A 20,032-nucleotide genomic window follows, 5' to 3' on the forward strand; every position below is an offset into this window, starting at 1 on the left:
CACCTGACAAATCGTTATACATGTCAAAATCTCCGTTGTCAGATGTAAATGATCATGCACCGATCAAGACTGCTTTCGTCTCCTCAGTGTCGAATTCAAAGGGGACTGAAACAAGATCGTCTGTTCCACCACCGTCAACTCCCGGTAATGCAAGTACAAACTCCGGAACCAAGCCCATGGAAAAAGCAACGTTAAATACAGAGGGCTTGGGAGCTGTAACTGTTGAGGTTGCCAAAGAACACATGGCAACTCTGGGTACGATTATAGAGTCATACAGTTTGATGGTAGCTGGAAAGTTGGGAAATAGTCATCTGGACAGCGATGACTACGAACAATTGGATGAAGACGACATGGAACGCATAGATATTATGTGGGCACTTGGCAGTGCGTTCCGAAGGGCCAAGAAATGGACAAAGAAAACCGGTCAGGCCCTCACTATCAACAACAAATCCAAGTTCGGCTTTGACAAAAACAAAGTCAAATGTTACAACTGTGGTGAACTTGGTCACTTCGCCAAGGAGTGTTCGAAGCCCAGACGGGAAGGTCATCAATACCCTTTCCGAACCACTTCTTCAACATCCACTCCTACGGCTGCTGCTGCAAATGTCAATCTTGAGAGACAACTGGTCCCTCAAAACCCAACAGCAACCAACAACATCAACAATGAAACTGCTCTTGCAGTTCAAGGAGATGAGGGTGAAACTTGGAACTTCAACATAAATATGGCTGATCTAGATGGAGACTCAGATTCTGGGTCTGTGGTTTCCTCGAAAAACGAAGCATATATAGTCGAGGAACCAGCTACTGAAGTTCAAGTAGCAGATGCAGAGGCTGAAGTGGTAGTTACGGAGATGAAAGAGGATCATGAGAACGAGTCAAACACTCCTCAAACATCTCAAAGTTCAACAATTCACAAGGAGACTGCTAAGGATGAAGAAGTCAAAGAAGCAGAAATTAAAGTAACTTCTCCATCGTTTTTGGGTAGAGCGGGGAAACTATGCTCCGCGTTCATGGCAGACACTTCATCAAATGCCAAGGTAAGTTCTAACCCTTCAACTCCTAAATCTGTAAATGTTAAATGCTTAAAATGTGAGTTGTATGAACAAGAAATTCAATCTCTAAAAGAGAGAATTGAAGATCTCGAGGCTTACAAACAAGCAGCCTCAAGATCTTTAATGGAACTGACTGACGCGCTTGCACAGAATAAGGCTTGGAAGCAGAAAGAGTCTGTTTTTAAAGAAAAGATTGATGGCCTTAAGCGTCAGAACAAGGAACTTGAAATATGTGTTCTTAATCAACAAGATTCTATCAATTTTCACATAAATAAGAATAATGTTTTGAAAAAAGAATTGGAAAACTTGAAAGCTGATTTTGAATCATTAAATTTCAAATTAAAAAGTTATTCAAATTCATCTTATTTATTAGAACACATTATTCCCGAGTTCCGAGGCAAAAAGGAAAAAGGAGTGGGATACAACAATGTCCCACCCCCGATCCTGAATCAATTTGCAAGCACACCAGGAGCTGTGCCGGATGATGAATCAAATGATTACATACCCAAGGACACAAACCAAACTTCTGTGTCTAAGGGTAAAGAAGTCATTGACCCGGCTCCTGTGTCCAAACAAAATGCTGTTGCCACAGACTTAGGTTCCACAACTAAGTCGGGCCCACCACCATCTAAGTCAAAGGCAACAACAACAAGAAGTTCTCAGAAGAAAAAGTTTAATCCTAAATCTGAGAAAGTCTATGTGGAACATAGTACCCAGTTTGTAAAGGAGGGTAACGTTAATGAAAAACATAATTTCCCAAAACACCCTCCTAGACAAACTCCACCCCAAAATGTCAAATCCAGGGGGTACTATGATAACAGACAAAACCAGAGTTATTTCTCTCCACCAAGTCAAAGGGGGAGAAACTACTGTTTTTCGTGTGGAGAGGTAGGGCATATAGCAAGATTTTGCTATAAGTACACGGATCCTAAGCAGTACATATCGACTCCGGATCCGAGGTATGTCAAGTCACCTCCTAGGAGGAGACCGACCATTGACATTCAAGGTCAAGAACGGTTTCACACACCGAGGTCGGTTTCTCCTCGGAAACCTCAGCCAACCTCACCACACCAATTCCCAAACCCCTCAGATCCAAGTGTTTCCACTTCGACAAGTGAAACTCAGTCTTCAACCAGCTATCTCAAACATGCTGAGAAGAAGACTGACTTTTGGAAACCAAAGAAAACTAACACTGTTGATAACAACGTCAAATCTGAAAACAGTGTTAATGAGGGTAAATGGATTGAATTGTTCATTCGTGATGAAGATGGAAAACCCAAGACCTTAAGGGCTTGGGTTTCCAATGATATTTAAACCTTTTGTCTTTGTGTGCAGGTTGCTCTATATGATCCAAGATTCAACATGTGGATCATAGACTCAGGAGCTTCCAGGAACATGACTGGAAACATGAATCTTCTTTCAAATGTCAGACAAATAAAAGGAGGTGCAGTTTCCTTTGCAGGAAATCAAGGAGGTTTTATCACGGCCCAAGGAATTGTGTCTAATGGGCGAGTTTCGTTTGAGAAAGTTAATTTCATCAAAGAGTTGGAGAACAACCTGTTGTCCATAAGTCAAATCTGCGACAAAGGTTTCAAAGTAATGTTTGATGAACGAGACTGCCACATCTTGTCTAAGGACGTCAACTTTCCTGAAGACAAAGTTCTAATGTCAGCCGCACGCCAGAGTGATCTCTACATTCTGGATATGGCTAAGGCAGGGTCATCATCTCCAACTGCAACATGTTTTGTGTCCAAGGCATCCGAACGTGATACTGTCATTTGGCATAAACGGATGGGACACATAAACGTCAGGAACATGAACAAGCTGGTGCACAATAGAATGGTTGAGGGAGTCAATCTAAGAAGTTTTCATCTCCCTGATTCATGCGTTCAGTGTAAAGCCGGAAAACAACGAAAAAGGTCCCACAAGTCTAAGAGTTTCCACTCCATTGATATGCCGTTGGAACTTCTACATATGGATCTTTTTGGCCCAATCAGCGTCAAAAGTATTGCTGGGCACTCATACTGTCTAGTGGTCACTGATGAATATTCAAGATTCTCATGGGTGTTTTTCCTAAAAGCGAAGTCTGAAACTTTTGGGTGTATTAGTCTGCTAGTCACGACTCTTGAGTCGCAATACAAGCTGAAGGTTCGAAGAATTCGGTCAGATAACGGTACAGAGTTTAAGAACGCAAACGTTGATACTTACTGCAAAGAAAAAGGCATCGTTCAAGAATTCAGTGCTCCGTATGTTCCACAAATGAACGGGGTTGCTGAAAGGAAAAACCGTACGTTAATCGAGACAGCAAGAACCATGTTAGCTGACTCAGTGTTGCCAGTCACGTTTTGGAATGAGGCAATTGCCAACGCCTGTTTCACACTGAATCGGGTTGGCATTGTCAAGCGCCACGGCAAGACTAGTTTCGAGCTTCTTCAACGTCGAAGGCCTAACTTAGAGCACCTGGAACCATTTGGGGCTCTTTGCACGTTACTCAAAAGGCAAGTTGATAACAAGTTCGAGGAGAAGATTATTAAGGGTTACTTTCTGGGTTATAGCGTTCCTCTCAAAAGGGTCTACAACCGATCAACAAAATTGGTTGAAGAATGGTACCACGTCGATGTTCAACGCTACACAGAACCAGCCAAAGGGACAGGTGAAGACTGGTTGTTTGACTTTGACAAATGGGTCAAGTCATTCAATCTGAATGATGTTGCTATTCAAATGATGTATGAGGCGCAAAATGCACCTCCTGATGAATCACAGCAACGCTCATCTCATCCTGGTCCGTCAACGTCTTCTTCCACAGAGTCAACAGAACAAGTTCTTGAGTCATCTGATTCCGAATCTGAAGATGAAACACCAACAGACTTTGTACGACCGGCACCGACACATGTTATTTCACAACCGTCCTCGTCAAATCAAGATGTGTCTATCACAGATCCGCCTCTAACGTCTACTTCAGAGGCAGCACCACAAATCGCTCCAGTTCCTGAGCTGAACACAAACAACATGGAACAAACCGCTCCAGTTCCTGAGCCGAACTTAACTAACTTGGAACAAAATGTTGTCGTTCCTGACAATCCGGTTGTTAGGACTGAACGTGATCATCCACAAGACAACATTATAGGGGACATTCAACAGGGTGTCAAAACTCGTCGACAGCTGAATTTTGGTCTCTACACAGAAATGATGGAGTCAGGATTAGTTGCTCTTAATGCCCATGAATGCTTCTTAGCACAAGAAGAACCACACAGCACCACCGATGCGCTGAAAGATCCCAACTGGGTCACAGCCATGCAAGAGGAATTATTGCAGTTTAAAAGACTTGGTGTGTGGAAGCTGGTGGATCTCCCCAAAGGTCAGAAGAAAATTGGCACTAAGTGGGTACTAAAATGTAAGCGTGACGATCGTGGAGTGATTGTTCGCAACAAAGCCCGGCTGGTGGTCCAAGGGTTTAGGCAAATCGAAGGCCTAGACTACAATGAGGTATATGCTCCGGTTGCTCGTTTGGAGGCAATCCGGATGTTCTTGGCGTATGCATCTTTCAAGAAATTCAAAGTATATCAGATGGACGTCAAGAGTGCCTTTTTGTACGGTCACATCGAAGAGACCGTATATGTGGCACAACCTCCAGGTTTTGAAGACCCATATCACAAGGACAAAGCCTATCTGCTCAACAAGGCTTTGTACGGTCTTCACCAAGCCCCGAGAGCTTGGTATAAAGAACTATCCAAACACCTTCTGAACAACGGGTTTAGAAGGGGAACCATTGACTGCACGCTATTCACAAAAGAAAAAGAAGGAGATCTAATTATGGTACAAGTGTACGTGGACGACATCATCTTCGGGTCCACGAATAAAACACTTTGTAAGGAGTTCGAACAAGTGATGAAAGAAAAATTTGAAATGAGCTCCATGGGTGAGATGAAGTTCTTCTTAGGACTTCAAGTTGATCAAAAAGATTCCGGTATCTTCATTCACCAGACAAAATACGTCAATGACATCTTGAAACGGTTTGAGATGTTGAGTTCTTCTTCACAGAGAACTCCTTTAGAGGTTAATCACGGGATTAATCCTGACGAGAAGGGTGAATTGATCAATCCAACTCACTATAGAGGGATCATCGGATCTCTAATGTACCTGACTGCTTCTCGGCCAGACATAATGTTTGCTACGTGTCTCTGTGCACGTTACCAGTCAAAGCCGAAGGTCTCCCATCTGATTGCAGTCAAAAGAATTTTGCGTTATCTGAAGGGTACTCCAGATTGGGGTCTTTGGTATCCTCATGATGATAACTTTGATCTACATGCGTACAGTGATTCGGACTATGGTGGTTGTAAACTCGATTACAAATCAACAACAGTAGGATGTCAGTTCTTTGGAAGTCGTTTAGTAACGTGGCAATGCAAAAAGCAGACGTCAGTCTCCACTTCAACAGCTGAGGCGGAATATATTGCGGCTGCCAGTTGCTGTTCTCAAGTTATTTGGATTCAGCAACAAATGCGTGACTACGGTATTGAATGCTCTACTACTCCCATATATATTGATAATTCTGCTGCAATTTCAATTACCAAAAATCCGGTTCATTTTAGCAAAACGAAGCACATCGAAATTCGATATCACTTCCTTCGTGACTGCTACGAAAAGAAGTTAATCGATGTGATAAAAATCCCCACTCAGGAACAACGCGCTGATCTCTTCACTAAAGCATTTGATAAACCACGGTTTTTATATTTACTAGAGATCAACGGCGTTAAACGTATATCAGATGATGTTCCTGAAGATATCATTTAAATTGTTTTCATTTTTCTTTTCTTAAAAATTTAAAAAAAAAAAAAAAAATCCAAAAAGATTTTGTTTTTTATAAATTCTAGGGGGAGAAAAGGTTCAAGAAAAACCAAAAACAATATAAAATACAAAAACCCAAAAACATTAAAAAATTTTTCAAAATTTTGAGAAGTTGATCTTGTTACAAGAAAGGTGATAGTACACAGACGCTATCATACTGAGACATCAAAAAGATTTGCTATTTCTGTACAGCTTATTTTCATTTTTCTTATATTAAATTTTTATACATCACTATCGCTTAAAATTATGTCGGTTACCTCAGTTTGATGGACACATTTTCGGATGTGTTTTGGTCCTTATTTCTACTAGTAGATTATGAGGATAGCCATTAACCAGATGACTGAAAGTGATCGGGGCGGGTTTTGATGGTTTTTATTCTTTCGCTGAAAAATAGTCGGTTATACTTAGTTAGAAGGACACATACTCGTATGTGGTCGGTCCAGTTGATCCATTGGATCTTCAGGATAGCCGTTTACCTGAAGACTTTGACTTGATCGGGGCGAAATAATTTAAACGTTTTTTTAAAGACATTCATTTATATTCAGAAAATGAGAAATTGATCCAACCTTGGAAAATGATAGATATACTGATTCTGTGTGCTTAACTAGTGAAGTTATTAGGCTTAAAAGGCTTTAGAACAGTCATTGTGTGTCATGGTAGCTTTTTATGGTGCGTAAAAGTAGATGTGATACAAACTAAATCTACTCGATTTTACGTGGAAACTCCTTAAGAGTTTTGTTTGTCTTCATATATATCTTTCCGAATGATAGGCAGAAAAGCGATTACCCAGTCATACACGAGCCCATAAGTGTTCTGATTCCCGTAAAGATAGTGCATGAAGAAACTGCAGTGATCCAGATTCGGGACTTGCAATTGTTTTACTACTCTGAAGTCTATGTAACATTCACAAAAAAAAAAAAAAAAAAAAAAAAAAAAAAAAAAAAAAAAAATGATTCTTTATGAGTTATTGAAACATTCTAGAGTTAACAATGTCAAGACTTCTCAATCATGGAGTAAGAAAGAAAACGGGAAGCAGATGAAGACACTTACAACCTTAATCAGACACTATGGGTCAAAGTCAATTCGGGGTGACTTGGGGAAAGCCAAATACGCTTTGAGAATAGATAGGAGGCATCATAATCTCTGAGTTGTTATTCACTTAAATTTTGAGACATAATTGAACCTAACTCGTATCACAGAAACGATGAAAACCATTTTAAGTTATTTTCATGCTCATAACCTGTTTCTTTATGTCATAATACAGCTCAACACGGATCTATGTGACAGTCACTTAATTAGTATGATTCCTGTTCGGATCTTTCTCACAAAAAGAATATTCATTATGTCTTGTTCAACTTCGTATATTAAAAAAAAAAAAAAAAAAAAAAAAAAAAAAAAAAAAAAAAAATCTCAAAAAGTCTCAGTAGATAGTCATATACGTCTGTATGATTTCTTATTATAGATCCTTCTCAACCAAAAATAATGTGTTTTAAATTTTTTTTGTACAGATGTTTATTTCAGTTTGAATATTATAAAAAGAAACAAGACAAAAATTCAAAAACATTTTTATTCTGAATTAATTTTTCTTTAATTTTATTCTGCTTTAATGTCGATGAGAAATCATTGTGACAGGTAGTCTGATCCCTGTCCCTCCCTGTAAATAAATAATTAAGATTTTATTTTTGGTTATTTTATTTTATTCTTAATGTTTGAAAGTCGATGAGAAATCATTGTGACAGGTAGTCTGATCCCTGTCCCTCCCTGTAAATAAATAATTAAGATTTTATTTTTGGTTATTTTATTTTATTCTTAATGTTTGAAAGTCGATGAGAAATCATTGTGACAGGTAGTCTGATCCCTGTCTGTTCCTACTAAATGTTTATTCAGTGTGTAGGAATGAAAGAAAAACTCATGCAGGTTGCTAAACGTTTATCTGCGCAACCAAGTGTGTAATGAGAGAAGGAAGAAGTTGCAATAAAACCGAAGTTGGTTGGACCTGATATTTTCTGTGTGTTTACTAACGTTTTATGATCTTTATGTTCTACAGGAACTGAGCTCACAAAATCGGAAAATTTCTATGCTAACTAACCAAATGTCAAAAGTTTAAGTTTTCTTGCAGGTTCAAAAGCACCGTGATCGATGACGGGGAATAAGAAGTTTAAAAGTCAAATTTTTCTAAAACTTTTCCTCATTCGATCGAACATGTAGCCATTCGATCGAGTCAGTCAATCGAATGTGCCAAATCGATCGGATAAGTTATTGTGAAAAATCAGTTTGAGGGAAGAAATCCATCCGATCGAATTGTGTGTCTCATTCGATCGGATGAGTCAAGCGAACAAGTTTATTCGATCGGATGAGTCAAAAATCTGTATAAATAGCAGAAGTCATTCGATCGGACATTTTCATCCGAAAAGAATTTGAAATTTCCCTCTCAATATCGATCGTGCTAAAACCTCTTTTTGATCCGACCAGTTTATTCAATTTTTCGCGTAGATTTCAAAAATGTAAGTTTTATTGATTTTCGTCCGCGTTTCGATAGGTTTTCGGGCCGTTTTTGGTGTCGGAAACGGTCCCGACAATAAAACTGAGTTTTTTTTTAGTTTTCGGGTCATGAGGGTCATTGGAAAACATGTAAACAACATCTTTCAATGTTTCGCACATGTTGATTGTGGTTAATCGGTCGAAAAACCGATTCGGGTCTCGTTGAAATCTGGGTTCTGGTTGAAGGAATCCAGTCTAAATCGATCGAATATATGTCTCACTCGATCGGATGATTAGTTCATTCGATCGAATCCTTTATAATTCGATCGAACCAGTCCAGAAGTTAAAAAAAAAAAAAAAAAAAAAAAAAAAAAAAAAAAAAAAAAAAAAAAAATTTTTTTTTTTAACAAATTCAGTCTTTTAGATATCTGTCTGTTTTAACATGTCTATGTATACAGATTCAATGGCTGAAGCTGCACAGGTTATTGCTCCGTACAAAACGTCGATCAAACACAACATTGTGGCATTTTTAGATGAAAAATCAAGTCACGGCAAGGACTTTGCGCAGATGATTAAGTTTTTAAAGAGGTCAAGGATCTTCATTCCTATCTCAAGGATCGTTGAGCCGATAATGTCGGTTCAACAGGAGTTTTGGAGAAACGCCACGCACGACAAGTCCGTCGAGCCGTCGGTGATACGCTCCACAGTCCGAGGGCATCAAATTGTTGTTTCTGCCCAGATTCTTAGAGATGTCTGCGGGTTTGCAGATACAGACTCTGACCCGACCACATTACATCCTGCAGCAACGAGAGGATGTTTCGCACGCATGAAGTATGACGGCGATCTCAATGCCGGTCTGCTTCTCAAAGCAAATTTGTGCCCAGAATTCAAATATCTGGCGCACGTGGTGATGCACTGTCTGGGTCCTCAACGTACAAGTTTTGATAAGATAAGGGAGAGCATGCAATTCACCGTGGCAGCACTCGTGATGAACCGCCCCTTCAATTTCTCTCAAATGACATTCAGTCACATGGTGGAAAACATCACCATAAAACAAGGGGCGGGTGAGAAGTTTCTACGGTACCCGAGGTTTGTGCAGATGATAGTTGATGACCAGGCACCGGGGCTGTTGAAAGAGAATGACGGAGATGTGGTAAAGCTAGACCACATGAAGAATGAGACTTTGAACCGTCTCAAGTCGTACAAGGATCGTCCAACAAGGCCCCCACACAAACGTTGTTTTGGGCATGTGGCGAATCCGTTTTATCAGGCTCCACCAAAGAGGAAGTGGAGGAACACCTCAAGTGACTCAGATGTCGAGGACCTTCCGTATCAGAAAACCAGTGATGAATCAGACACTGAAGACGAAGTAGTCCCTGAGGACACCAGGACTGATGCAGAGAAGGAAGTTGATACCTACTTAAATGTTGAAGATTTGGAAACCGGTGAAGAAGTAGTGTTTGAGGAGCAGCCTGCTGATCAACCGACAGGTGAAGAAAGGCCGGCGAAGAGACAAAAGAGGAAGGTTACTCGAAAGTACAGGAATTTATTTCCCAGCCAACCTCGTCCCGCAATGTTACCATCAGTTGGGACCTCTTCTACTGCTCCTCCAGCACAACAAGCTCCTCCTCCAACACCTCAGTCCGCACCGCCACCTCCTCCTCAACCTCAACAGGAGATCTCCCTCCCTCCCAAGGTCGCTTCTGAAATTGCCGACCTGCACAAGGCGATGATGCAGATGTTCATGTTCAGGACACAGCAGGAAGAGCATAACAGAATCAGAGATGAACAAATGGTTCAACTTCAAGCTGACAACGACAGGTTGAAGATTGAGAACACTCAGCTCACTGCTACTGTTGCTGAACAGGGATCTGCTATCACAGAGCTCAAAGAGTCAAATCAAAGCCTGGTAGAGTCCAATAAAAGCCTTGTGGAGTCAAACAGAAACCTTGAAGCTAAGGTGACTGAGCTTAAAGGAGACGTTCTTCGTCTGGAAGGTCCAGCTAATGTTGATGTGGACACCGACGAGCTGAACTCAGATGATGATGAAGGTGAAGGTAACTGAGTGATTTTTGAGTGAATGTAGTGAGGATTTTAATGTTTAAATCTTGTAATCCTTATTTATATTCCATTGTCATATGTAATTGTTTTGTACTTAACGTTTATGATATTACATATGTTTATTTAAAAAAAAAAAAATTTTTTTTGTTACTGTGTTGTGATTATTAATCAAGCAGGTGATGCTGATACATCAAATGTCCAACCGCTGCAGTCAAAAACAGCAGCGGAGTTTTTCACGTATCTCTTGGACAACCCAGATGAACAGCAAATCTTCTCAAGTGGAGACTTGGAAGAAGGTGAGATTTCGCACAACTTCACGGAAGAAGAGCTAGAGCAAATGTTCGAGTTTTCAAACGAAGAAACAGGCAAAGTTCTGGCCTTGCCTTCAACAGAATCCACATCTGCTGCAGCTGCTTCAACCGACTCACCATCACCGACGGCCGCTGATCCGACACAAGTCGATCCTCCTCACTTCGAAGATGTCGAAATAGAAGACTTGACAAGGGAAGAATATCCTGAATACTACACGTCGCAAACTGACGATATTCCCAACTCATCAAGCTTCTTTCAAAACGTAAACGAGGAGGAAGTGCAGAAGAAGGCTGACGAAAGGTCAAATGCTATGAAACAGCCGTCTGAAGCCGATCAAGCCGAATTTAAAGACAAAACAGAAGAATGCAAGAAAGCGTTCAATGCTATTCTTGAAAAGATCAGGTCTAAACGCCAAGCGAAACCGACCATTCCTCACACAAAGTCATATGATACTAAGGGTCGGAGAACCTCTGGAGAAATCCTAGCTTGGGCGTGTCTGAAAGACCTGAACTGCGTAGCTGTCAAAAGGGAAAAGGGGGTTGAGTACTATCAACGAATCACAGACTTGAAGACTCTTCCAACTTACGATCTTAATCGTCTTAATTACCTGGACATGCTATACGCAAGCTCATCTCCATTCGCATCGTACTATCAGAGTGTATTACGAAAGGAATACAACTCAAAATGGAGATTGATTACACCGCAAAGGCCAAAGCGTTATACAAGTAAAAAGGAGATCGATCCGATCACCAACAGGCCGAAAGTCATTTTGAAGTACATGCCACCACTTACAATGAAGAAGATTCCGCTACGAAAGATGAAGCAGGACTTCTACAAATCGTTCAGGCATTGGTACTACGACGGAAGACTACATGAAGCAGTTATAGTGCTCAACGACAATGGTAATTGGAGCACAATCCGCATTTTTGATCCTATGTGGCTCACCAACTTGTCAAGGGAGGATGTTTTTACTCTATACAAGACAGAAATTCTTTATGCCCCCGATGACATGGAGCAAGCGCTAAAGTACAGAAATGTCATTAGGATCTGTTTTGCCTATGACATACATGCAGGATCTAACTGGAAGGAACAACAGAAGAAATATACACAGGGAACCAGTGATTAATTGTTATATGTTTTGTTTATTTGGTTTCTTTGTAATTCAAAGTTTTATCTTCTGGTTGTAATTGTTTTTGGAGTGATTTTAATATACTTTGGAATATTGTGCTAGATTATGCTTTACTTTCATGTTTGATAATCTACTACAACTGTGCTTAAATGTTAATCTTATATTCCATTTGACAGCATCTCATGATATGTGGAACCTATGGTAAGTCTGACGGACTGCACCATTGGATCGTGAGATAACTCCATGAAGACAGGAGTTTGGTGGATGCAATGAGGGCACCACTAGCTTTGAGGACAGAGAGGGAGAGATAACTCCAAGGGGGAGTTGCAGTCGAGCAAGAAATCTCGATTGGTTAAAACATAAATAGAACTGGCTCCAAGGGGGAGTTTGTTAGGACATGAAATGTCATATATATGTCCCCAGTTCTATCAGGGTAGGTCGGCGTGAGACTAAAGATAGTGAAACCTAGTTAACGTATTGTAAATGTCAAACGAAAACTGGTTCGATCGAACAAAAGGTTGATTCGATCGAACCAGGCTCATTCGATCGAACAAAGCTTCACTCGATCGAATGAGAGACTCATCCGATCGAATGAGTCTTCGATATATAAACGTTACTTAGGGATTTTCAGAAAAAAAGAGCACACATAACACACATACACAGCCGACCTGTTCCCCGGAAATCCTCTCTGCCCGTCAACCCCTTCGGTCCTTTCCTCCGCACCTGGTCGTCATATCATCCTAGGAATTGCTACCGTTTGTGTCGTTGATTACCACCGAGTCGCCGTGTTAGTAGGATTCCGCACTCTAACACGTTGCCCCCGAGAATCGTTGGGAAACTGTCTCCCGATCGGTCCTAACACAAGCGTACCATCATAGCAAAAGCTAAGTGTGGGGATACCGCACCATCAGAAAACGAAGTTTCAGTTAAGCGATCCAGAGTGCTTTCATGTTCTTTTTGCTGTGGTTAATCCAGGTACGTGTAAATTTTGTTGTATTTAGAACTTTGTGGGTGTAGTTCACTATAAACCCTCACGAGACCCCACTCGTCCTCCCGGGCTACCGGGGGATTTACAGGGCTTGTTGCATACGCTAAATGCAATCGGTGATTCCTACGAAAGTGAGTTAGGTCTTTTAACGTTTTTAACTAAAAATTAACAGATTTTATTATGAAACGAATTAATTTGGCTCGGTAATGGTTTAATAAAATTAACAATTATTCATTTCCGAAACTCTTAAAAGACCTATGTCTTACACTTGTGAGAAGCTTGCTTCTACACATCTCGAGATTTTGCAGGTTCGATTGTCAGTTTGGTAATTGGAGAGACGAGAGTATACGAGTGTTACGAGAGTTCACGAGCCGACTGGTCCTTCTCCAATCACGTTAATATCAGGTGATTTCAGTTTTATAATTTAGTTTTGTTTATATTACTTTAAACGTTAAAATTGTAGTTGTATAATTATTAGTAGAACCGCCACACTTGACCCCCGAAATTTTAAAATGGCTTAATTGTCAAAAAGTCAATTTCAACCCCGTCCCTCAAATGTTTATTAATCGTTGTATCATGTTTAAATTTGAGGACAATGTTAACTATTCTTACATTGAGGATAATGTAAACCTCAAGTGTGGGGATGGGGGAACTTTGAAAATTTTTAGCCCGATAGTACCTCGAAGAGTGTTCAGAAACCAAGGTTGTTAACTGTTAATTATTTCCATTAATGCCAAGTCATAGGTTTCTGGTCATGGTTGGTTTTTCAGCATCTCATTAGTCTTACTCACAAATGTTTTTATAACGAGAAGTTGAAAATGGGGTCGTTTAGGCGGGAATAACGAGTCATGGGGATAGGTACACATGTTTATATCGTCAACCCTATTCCTCCGGTACGTGTGTGAGTTGACCCAAATATATATAATACACATATAATATATAGTACACACATGTCATTTGAGTGTTTTCACTGATGTTCATGGATTACGGGATCACAGTTGGCAAAATGCAAAAGTGATAGAGGCAGCTAGGTTAAGCCTCATCTGGATGAGCGTGAGTGTGTGTATTGGGGGGTTGGGGCCTCATTATTACACATATGAGGTGAGGTTAATGTGAGGGGCGGGGGGTTGGGTCCCTTAGAAAACCTTTCTTGGACTTATTTTTCAATTGTTTAACCCCGACATTATGTTACGAGACGATCCGGCTAACTAGGTTTATTTGTAATTGTATTTGTTTTTGTTTTTGTATTTGTATTTGTTCCATATGTAAGCATCACGTTATTATGCTTAAAAGAAACTTGTGGAAAAGGCCAAAAATATGGCTGTTTATATTCAGTAGTTCGTTTATGTAAAAAAAAAGAAAAAAAAAAGAAAAAAGAAAAAAAAATATGAAATCAGGATGTATGTTAGTCTGCTTATATAGAGGTTTTATAATAAGTAAGTCAGTTTGTATAGCAGTTTCGTTTATTTAGATATTTTGTAATAAGCCGGGTCAGATCGTTTGAGCTACTTAAATATTTACCTTCCATACCCTTACACCTGGCCCCGTTACAACCCTTTTAAAGACCTCTTGATTTGCATTTGTGCCAAAACAGCTTGATGGATTAATATGTACTTTAAGAGTGATATTGAGAGCTGAGTGATACTGGCACATTTTTTGCTAGTCCATATATCAAACCAAGAGGAGAGATGTTATATTACGAGTGGTATGAGCATGTGTGCCTTAACCGGAAACAAAGTACACCTGTCTGGGCGGCTCTATTGTTTTTTATTATAGCATTTAACCGTATTTGTGATATGTCAATCTAAAAACAGTGTCAGTCTGGGAAACTGGGTATGACCTTAAACCTTACTAATATTAATGGCGATAATCTACATACCTATGATGGAGGTTAATGTTTACTTTAGAGTTTGCTTGAGGGCAAGCAAAAGATAAGTGTGGGGATGTGATGGTCGGGTATTTTGTATGTATTTTAGTGTATTAATTATGTAGTTTTATTGCGTATATTGTTAGAACTTTGGTACTTCATACGTGCTTTTGTATTTCAGGTAATTGATCGTTAAAGATGCTAAATGGGAGACCTGTACGAGCATGGAATGATATCTCGGGAAGACCGAAGCATTATTTGATGTCTTGGGAAGTGTTTCAAGGATTCGGGAAGAGTATAGATGAGTGATCATAAGCCGATGCTAAAACTGAACAAGATGGGTTGACGAAATGCGACCTTGAAGTAAAACGAGCATATCCTGAGCTAGAAAATGAGTTACGAGAGCAATAATATATGAATTTTGGGTTTCTCGAAGAGAGGAATCTGAAAATGAGGTTTTCTTAAGTCGCGGTACGCTATGGGATGGTCATATGGACATCGCGTATCGCGACGGGAGTGCAGACGGGAATTTTAGGTTTATATGTTCTTTTTCATTCTGAAGAACCCTAACTTCGTTTTTGACAACCAAGAGGCGATTCCAGCAGTCCAAGAAGGCGATTTCCACTATCATAGCTCGTGTCAAGACCCTACATATGATTTCTATCATCTGCATCGAAGATTCGATGATTTCTAGGCTCGGCTAATCTCCTAGAATCTCACCCGGGATGTATAGTTTGTAACCTTTTACAGTTTTTCTCATATGATTAAGAACTTTTGTGTATTGTTATTGATGATTGATATACGATTATTGATGTTTAGTATTTCTGTGTGTTCGGTCGGTTTCGGTTTACGTTGGTCTGAACGATCTGTTACCAGTTGCTAGATAATTAGTCATATAACTGTTTGGTTAGATTGAATACGATAAAACATGCAATTACCCTTAACTGAGTCACATTGGCAATGACTGTTTGATAACAGTGCCGTGTGTAAAGTAATTGTTGACGTCTAAGGTTTTGTCTGGTTGATCAGTTTTTAGTTAATCGTTAATAATAAATCTGTTAGGTTGCATGAGATACTGTTTGGTTGCTTAGTTGAATTCCCGGGTGTGGCTTGCTTTGTTAACTGCTTAATACTCGTTTACTTGTTCGCTGCTTAGTTCTTTTAGTTCAAACTATTGCTTGTGTGATCAGCACTAAAACTTGTTACTTCATAATATTAAATCTGTTATACGAATTGCATTGACCACATACTCCTTGTGATACGATACCCTACTTGCTCTAACTATTTAGAATAATTAGGTTTTTGATTGACTCAAACAACGGTCATCAGCTGCTGCAATGAATGCATATGAAAGTCCCTCAACTAATTTATCTGCTGCAATGAATGCATATGAAAGTCCCTCAATGAATGCCTTTTGTTTTTACTGTATAACATTAGAATGTTCTGGTTCAAATGCGAATCTGCAATGAAAATGTCATAAGAAATAGACCATGGCATCCTTTGCGAGATTAAAAGATTTACGATGAATTCACGAGTTTTGAACCATTACTTTTGAATAGATTGATATGGATTCTGTTTACTTTTTCGGATATTGATCACGTAGCTGCAATGGAAACGAGTTTTCAAAGGTTTAAAAGTCACCTAAAGTGTAATTTTTATGCTAAAGGTTGATGTTCAATGCAATAAGATAATTTTTGTAACTTTTGTAACCCAACCCGTATATACAAAAAGTTACCCGTATATACAAACTGATAAATACTCATTGTTCTTCCTTTTTCTGGTATTTTACAGAGCAACTCAAATGCCCAATTCTAACAAATAGTTATCGAGTTTTGAGCTTCCGTTCTGTCTCTCCTATCTTTCAGGACATGTTAATCACTATGACTGTTGTATGTGTTGTTCTTAACTTAAATCAAATCATCTGCCAAATAAAACAATTCAACTTTAGCTTAACTTAATGACATACTTGACTATCGTGAATCAGTATAAGATGTACTAAATACAACTTTAATTAACTTAGATTCTCTAACCGAACAAGGTTTAAGTATCGGGTTCTCCTTATGCTAGAGTTTTTCATTTACTATATTACCATGAACTTAAGACCTACAATCATTTTGTATATCTATCTTTCATTAAAATATAAACTTATTTCACATTAAGTAAATTATAAAATTTCATTTCACAAGTCTTAAAAAGAAACAATATTCATTCACAAGTTCAATAAACCAAAAATTTTTAAAAAAAATCCAGTTACATAGAAATTAGCTTTCCTTGTCTCCTGTGTACACAATTCCAAAACCCACATATTCATCTCTTTCCCTTAATAATAATATCAACAAACTAATATCCAATTAAAATAATCACATATTCTTGTCATTCCAAATATACACATATTCTTCTCATTCCAAATCGAGATCCTCTGAACCAGAGTAATATCGTTCCAAATCGATTGCTAAATCAGTAATCGATCGATCTGCCAAGTCTCCTTTCTGTGAAATCAGTAATCGATCGGTTCACCAAGTCGTCATTCGCCGGATTAATCTGTGTTTTCCGGCCACTTCTGCTACAGGAACGACGGTACTCGGAACTCGTCCATTTACTAAAGGTATTTTAGGTTAATTTTGATGTTTGTTCTTTTTTAACTATTATTTTATTGGATTAATTTAGTTTGGAGTTGTGCTTATGGTGTTAGGTTACTGATTATATGTGATGCACTCCATGTGTTTGATAAAATGCCAATTGTTAAGTTACTGATTACTCGATATGTTAAGTTACTGATTATTGTGTAGCATGTATTCTATTGGAAAGTTTTTATCCTAATTTTTGAAATGTTAGTTGTGGAACTAGTTAAGTGAAAAATTAATATGGATTTTTATTCTAGGTCCACCGAAATTTGTGTATGCTATTGATGCGTTGTAAAGTTAAACTGTAGTCGAAATGATTTAAGATTGATGTTGGTTCAAAGTTCAAAATTGGCATGGCTGTTTAACTTGATGAGTTAGTGTGAATTTGAATTTTAGCTGATTAAATTTTATTAAGCTATAGTTATTAAAATTTACTGTAGGATTTTTTGTATAAAAATGTCAACAGTTTGTTCAGATCTGAAGTCATTAAACTTGATGTTGCACTCTATATTTTGTTAAGTTTCTCCTTGTAATAGTTGAAAAAACTATTTTACATTACATTAATATGTTTTGTCTTATAAATGCATTGAACTTTTGTTTTAAAGTAACTTGTTTTATTAAATGCAGGGTATATAAATCGTGCCTGGTAGTCAACACAATCGTCCTATTACTCGTGGCGGACGTGCACCTACAGGGAGACACAATCGTCGTGATGGGGGATCCCAACAGTCCGGTATTCATAGTGGTGCCTACAATGCTAGTAATTATGATGTTACTCGACCGAGTCTTACTAAACAGAGACAAGACATTCCTCACGGTGGGGGATCCCGGGAGTTTGGTCCTGCTAGTAATGATGATGTTACTAGACCGAGTTTTACTAAAGAGAGACACGACATTCCTCGCGGTGGGGGATCCCGGGAGTCCGGTCTTGCTAATAATGCTAATAATGCTTATGTTACTGGACCAGGTCTTACTAAACAGAGACGCAATGTTCCTCGCGGTGGGGGATACCGGGAGTCCAGTCCTCCTAGTAGTGCCGATGTGTTCGGTCTTCCTAGTGGTTCTAGCGTTGCCGGACAGACTCTTACTTCAGCGAAATGCGACATTCTTAGCGTTGGGAGATCTCGTGAGTCCAGTCCTCCTAGTACTGCTAGTGCTACTAGAAAGAGATATTTTTGTGGGAGACACGCCATTGTTCGTGGTGGAAAATCTGCAGGTAGTACTAGTCGTATAGGTGATGGTGATGCATTGGCTGATATGGCTGGGGTGTTTCGTCACACTCGGGTTTTTGAGGATGATGATAATGAGTTGGATGATGATGACGATGAGGGTTCCAGTGATGATTTTGATAAAGATGATCCCTCTACAAGTGAATTAGTGGAGCCTTGTGACACATCTCATTGGAAATGGATTGCACGTTTTTGGTAAAAAGTATGTTTCTAATTTTCAACATTCTAATTTATTTTGTTTATTAATGTTGTAAATAATATACTAATTTGGTTATTTCAATATTATAGGTTTGGGAATGGTACGGTTCATAGGAGTGTCAAACAGTTACTAGAGCGACATTTTGATGGACCCTGGGTTACATTTAGAAAGGTCCCAGAAGATGTATTGGATAGTATGTTTGGTTGCTTTAGGGTACTAAAACAAATAGTTTATTTATATATATATCTTCTGATTATTTTATTTTAGTTTTGTATTTTTAACTTTTACTTTTTATTTGTACAGATCATGTGGAGATGGGATCCGCAAGATGACGAAAGCATATATGAAGGATTTATTAATGTACTAAAGGGTCGTTATAGAAACATCATGGGTGAGTGGAGAATACAATCTAAAGAAAAAGCCAAGATGGATGGTCATGTTATTAAGGATGATGAAGAAAATTTCAGAATCACTTGCAAATATCCACCCAGTGTTGTGCCTCTTGAAACATGGAAAGAAATGTGTAAGGTATACGAGCTAATACATAATTGTTTTATTTTAAAAATTATTTCAATATTCTATTAAGTATACATATATTTTTGTTGAAAATAGTATTGGAACACCCCTGGATGGCTAAAAAAGTCTAAAGTCGGGAAAAACAACCGCTAGGACAAGGAAGAGGGTTATCTACCCCGTCAAACAGGCGGGTCCATGGGATTTGATGAGCGTCGTATCAATCTGATATATTTTTAAATTGTGGTCCTTATCTTAATTTTAGCTATTTGTGAAAAATCGAGTTCAATCTCTTTTTGAGGTTTTTCTATCAATGTGTTTATTAGTGAAAACTTATACTTTTATAATGACATATTCTCTTTGAATTGATCCTGATAATTCACTTTTCTTTACTTATTTGTTTCTTATAATCTGAGTTTTTTTATTTACAAATTTTAGTAGGGGTTTTTGTGCGTAAAAATCATGATGTAACATATATCAGTTATATAACTGAGTTCATGGTAACTTTGACTGCGTTTATTTGAAAGACAGTGTAAATGTGCAGTCAGGGCCAAAATGATAACTAATATTTCATCTTTATTTCAGTTGGTTACTTACAAAACTTGTCACATTTTAAATAAAACAACTATTAGAAGTACATAAAATGGCACCCATTATCATATCATAATGTCATCATGTCTGTGTTTATATTTCATAATTACTCTATTTTCTAATGTAGGAAAAAAGTGG

The 20,032-nt window shown here is 38.6% G+C and overlaps 1 protein-coding gene across 1 annotated transcript; it reads left to right on the plus strand.

Moving 5' to 3' along the window:
* Window positions 1–722: 722 nt before the first annotated feature.
* LOC143636106 (uncharacterized) lies at window positions 723–19,319 on the plus strand. Its single transcript, XM_077103783.1, has 4 exons — window positions 723–1,037; window positions 17,803–17,810; window positions 18,013–19,003; window positions 19,094–19,319. Exons 1-3 carry the CDS (start codon window positions 723–725, stop codon window positions 18,788–18,790), a joined length of 1,101 nt encoding a protein of 366 aa, XP_076959898.1. The 3' UTR covers window positions 18,791–19,003; window positions 19,094–19,319.
* The last annotated feature ends 713 nt before the right edge of the window (window positions 19,320–20,032 follow it).

Source organism: Bidens hawaiensis, unplaced genomic scaffold, assembly GCF_021521415.1.
Source record: "Bidens hawaiensis isolate Kalapana, Puna unplaced genomic scaffold, B.hawaiensis_p1.1 tig00000566_1, whole genome shotgun sequence".
Taxonomy (NCBI): Eukaryota; Viridiplantae; Streptophyta; class Magnoliopsida; order Asterales; family Asteraceae; genus Bidens; species Bidens hawaiensis.

Bases quoted from the DNA above. Each gene is read 5' to 3' on its own strand.
- LOC143636106 (XM_077103783.1), top strand. From the start codon at position 723: ATGGCTGATCTAGATGGAGACTCAGATTCTGGGTCTGTGGTTTCCTCG.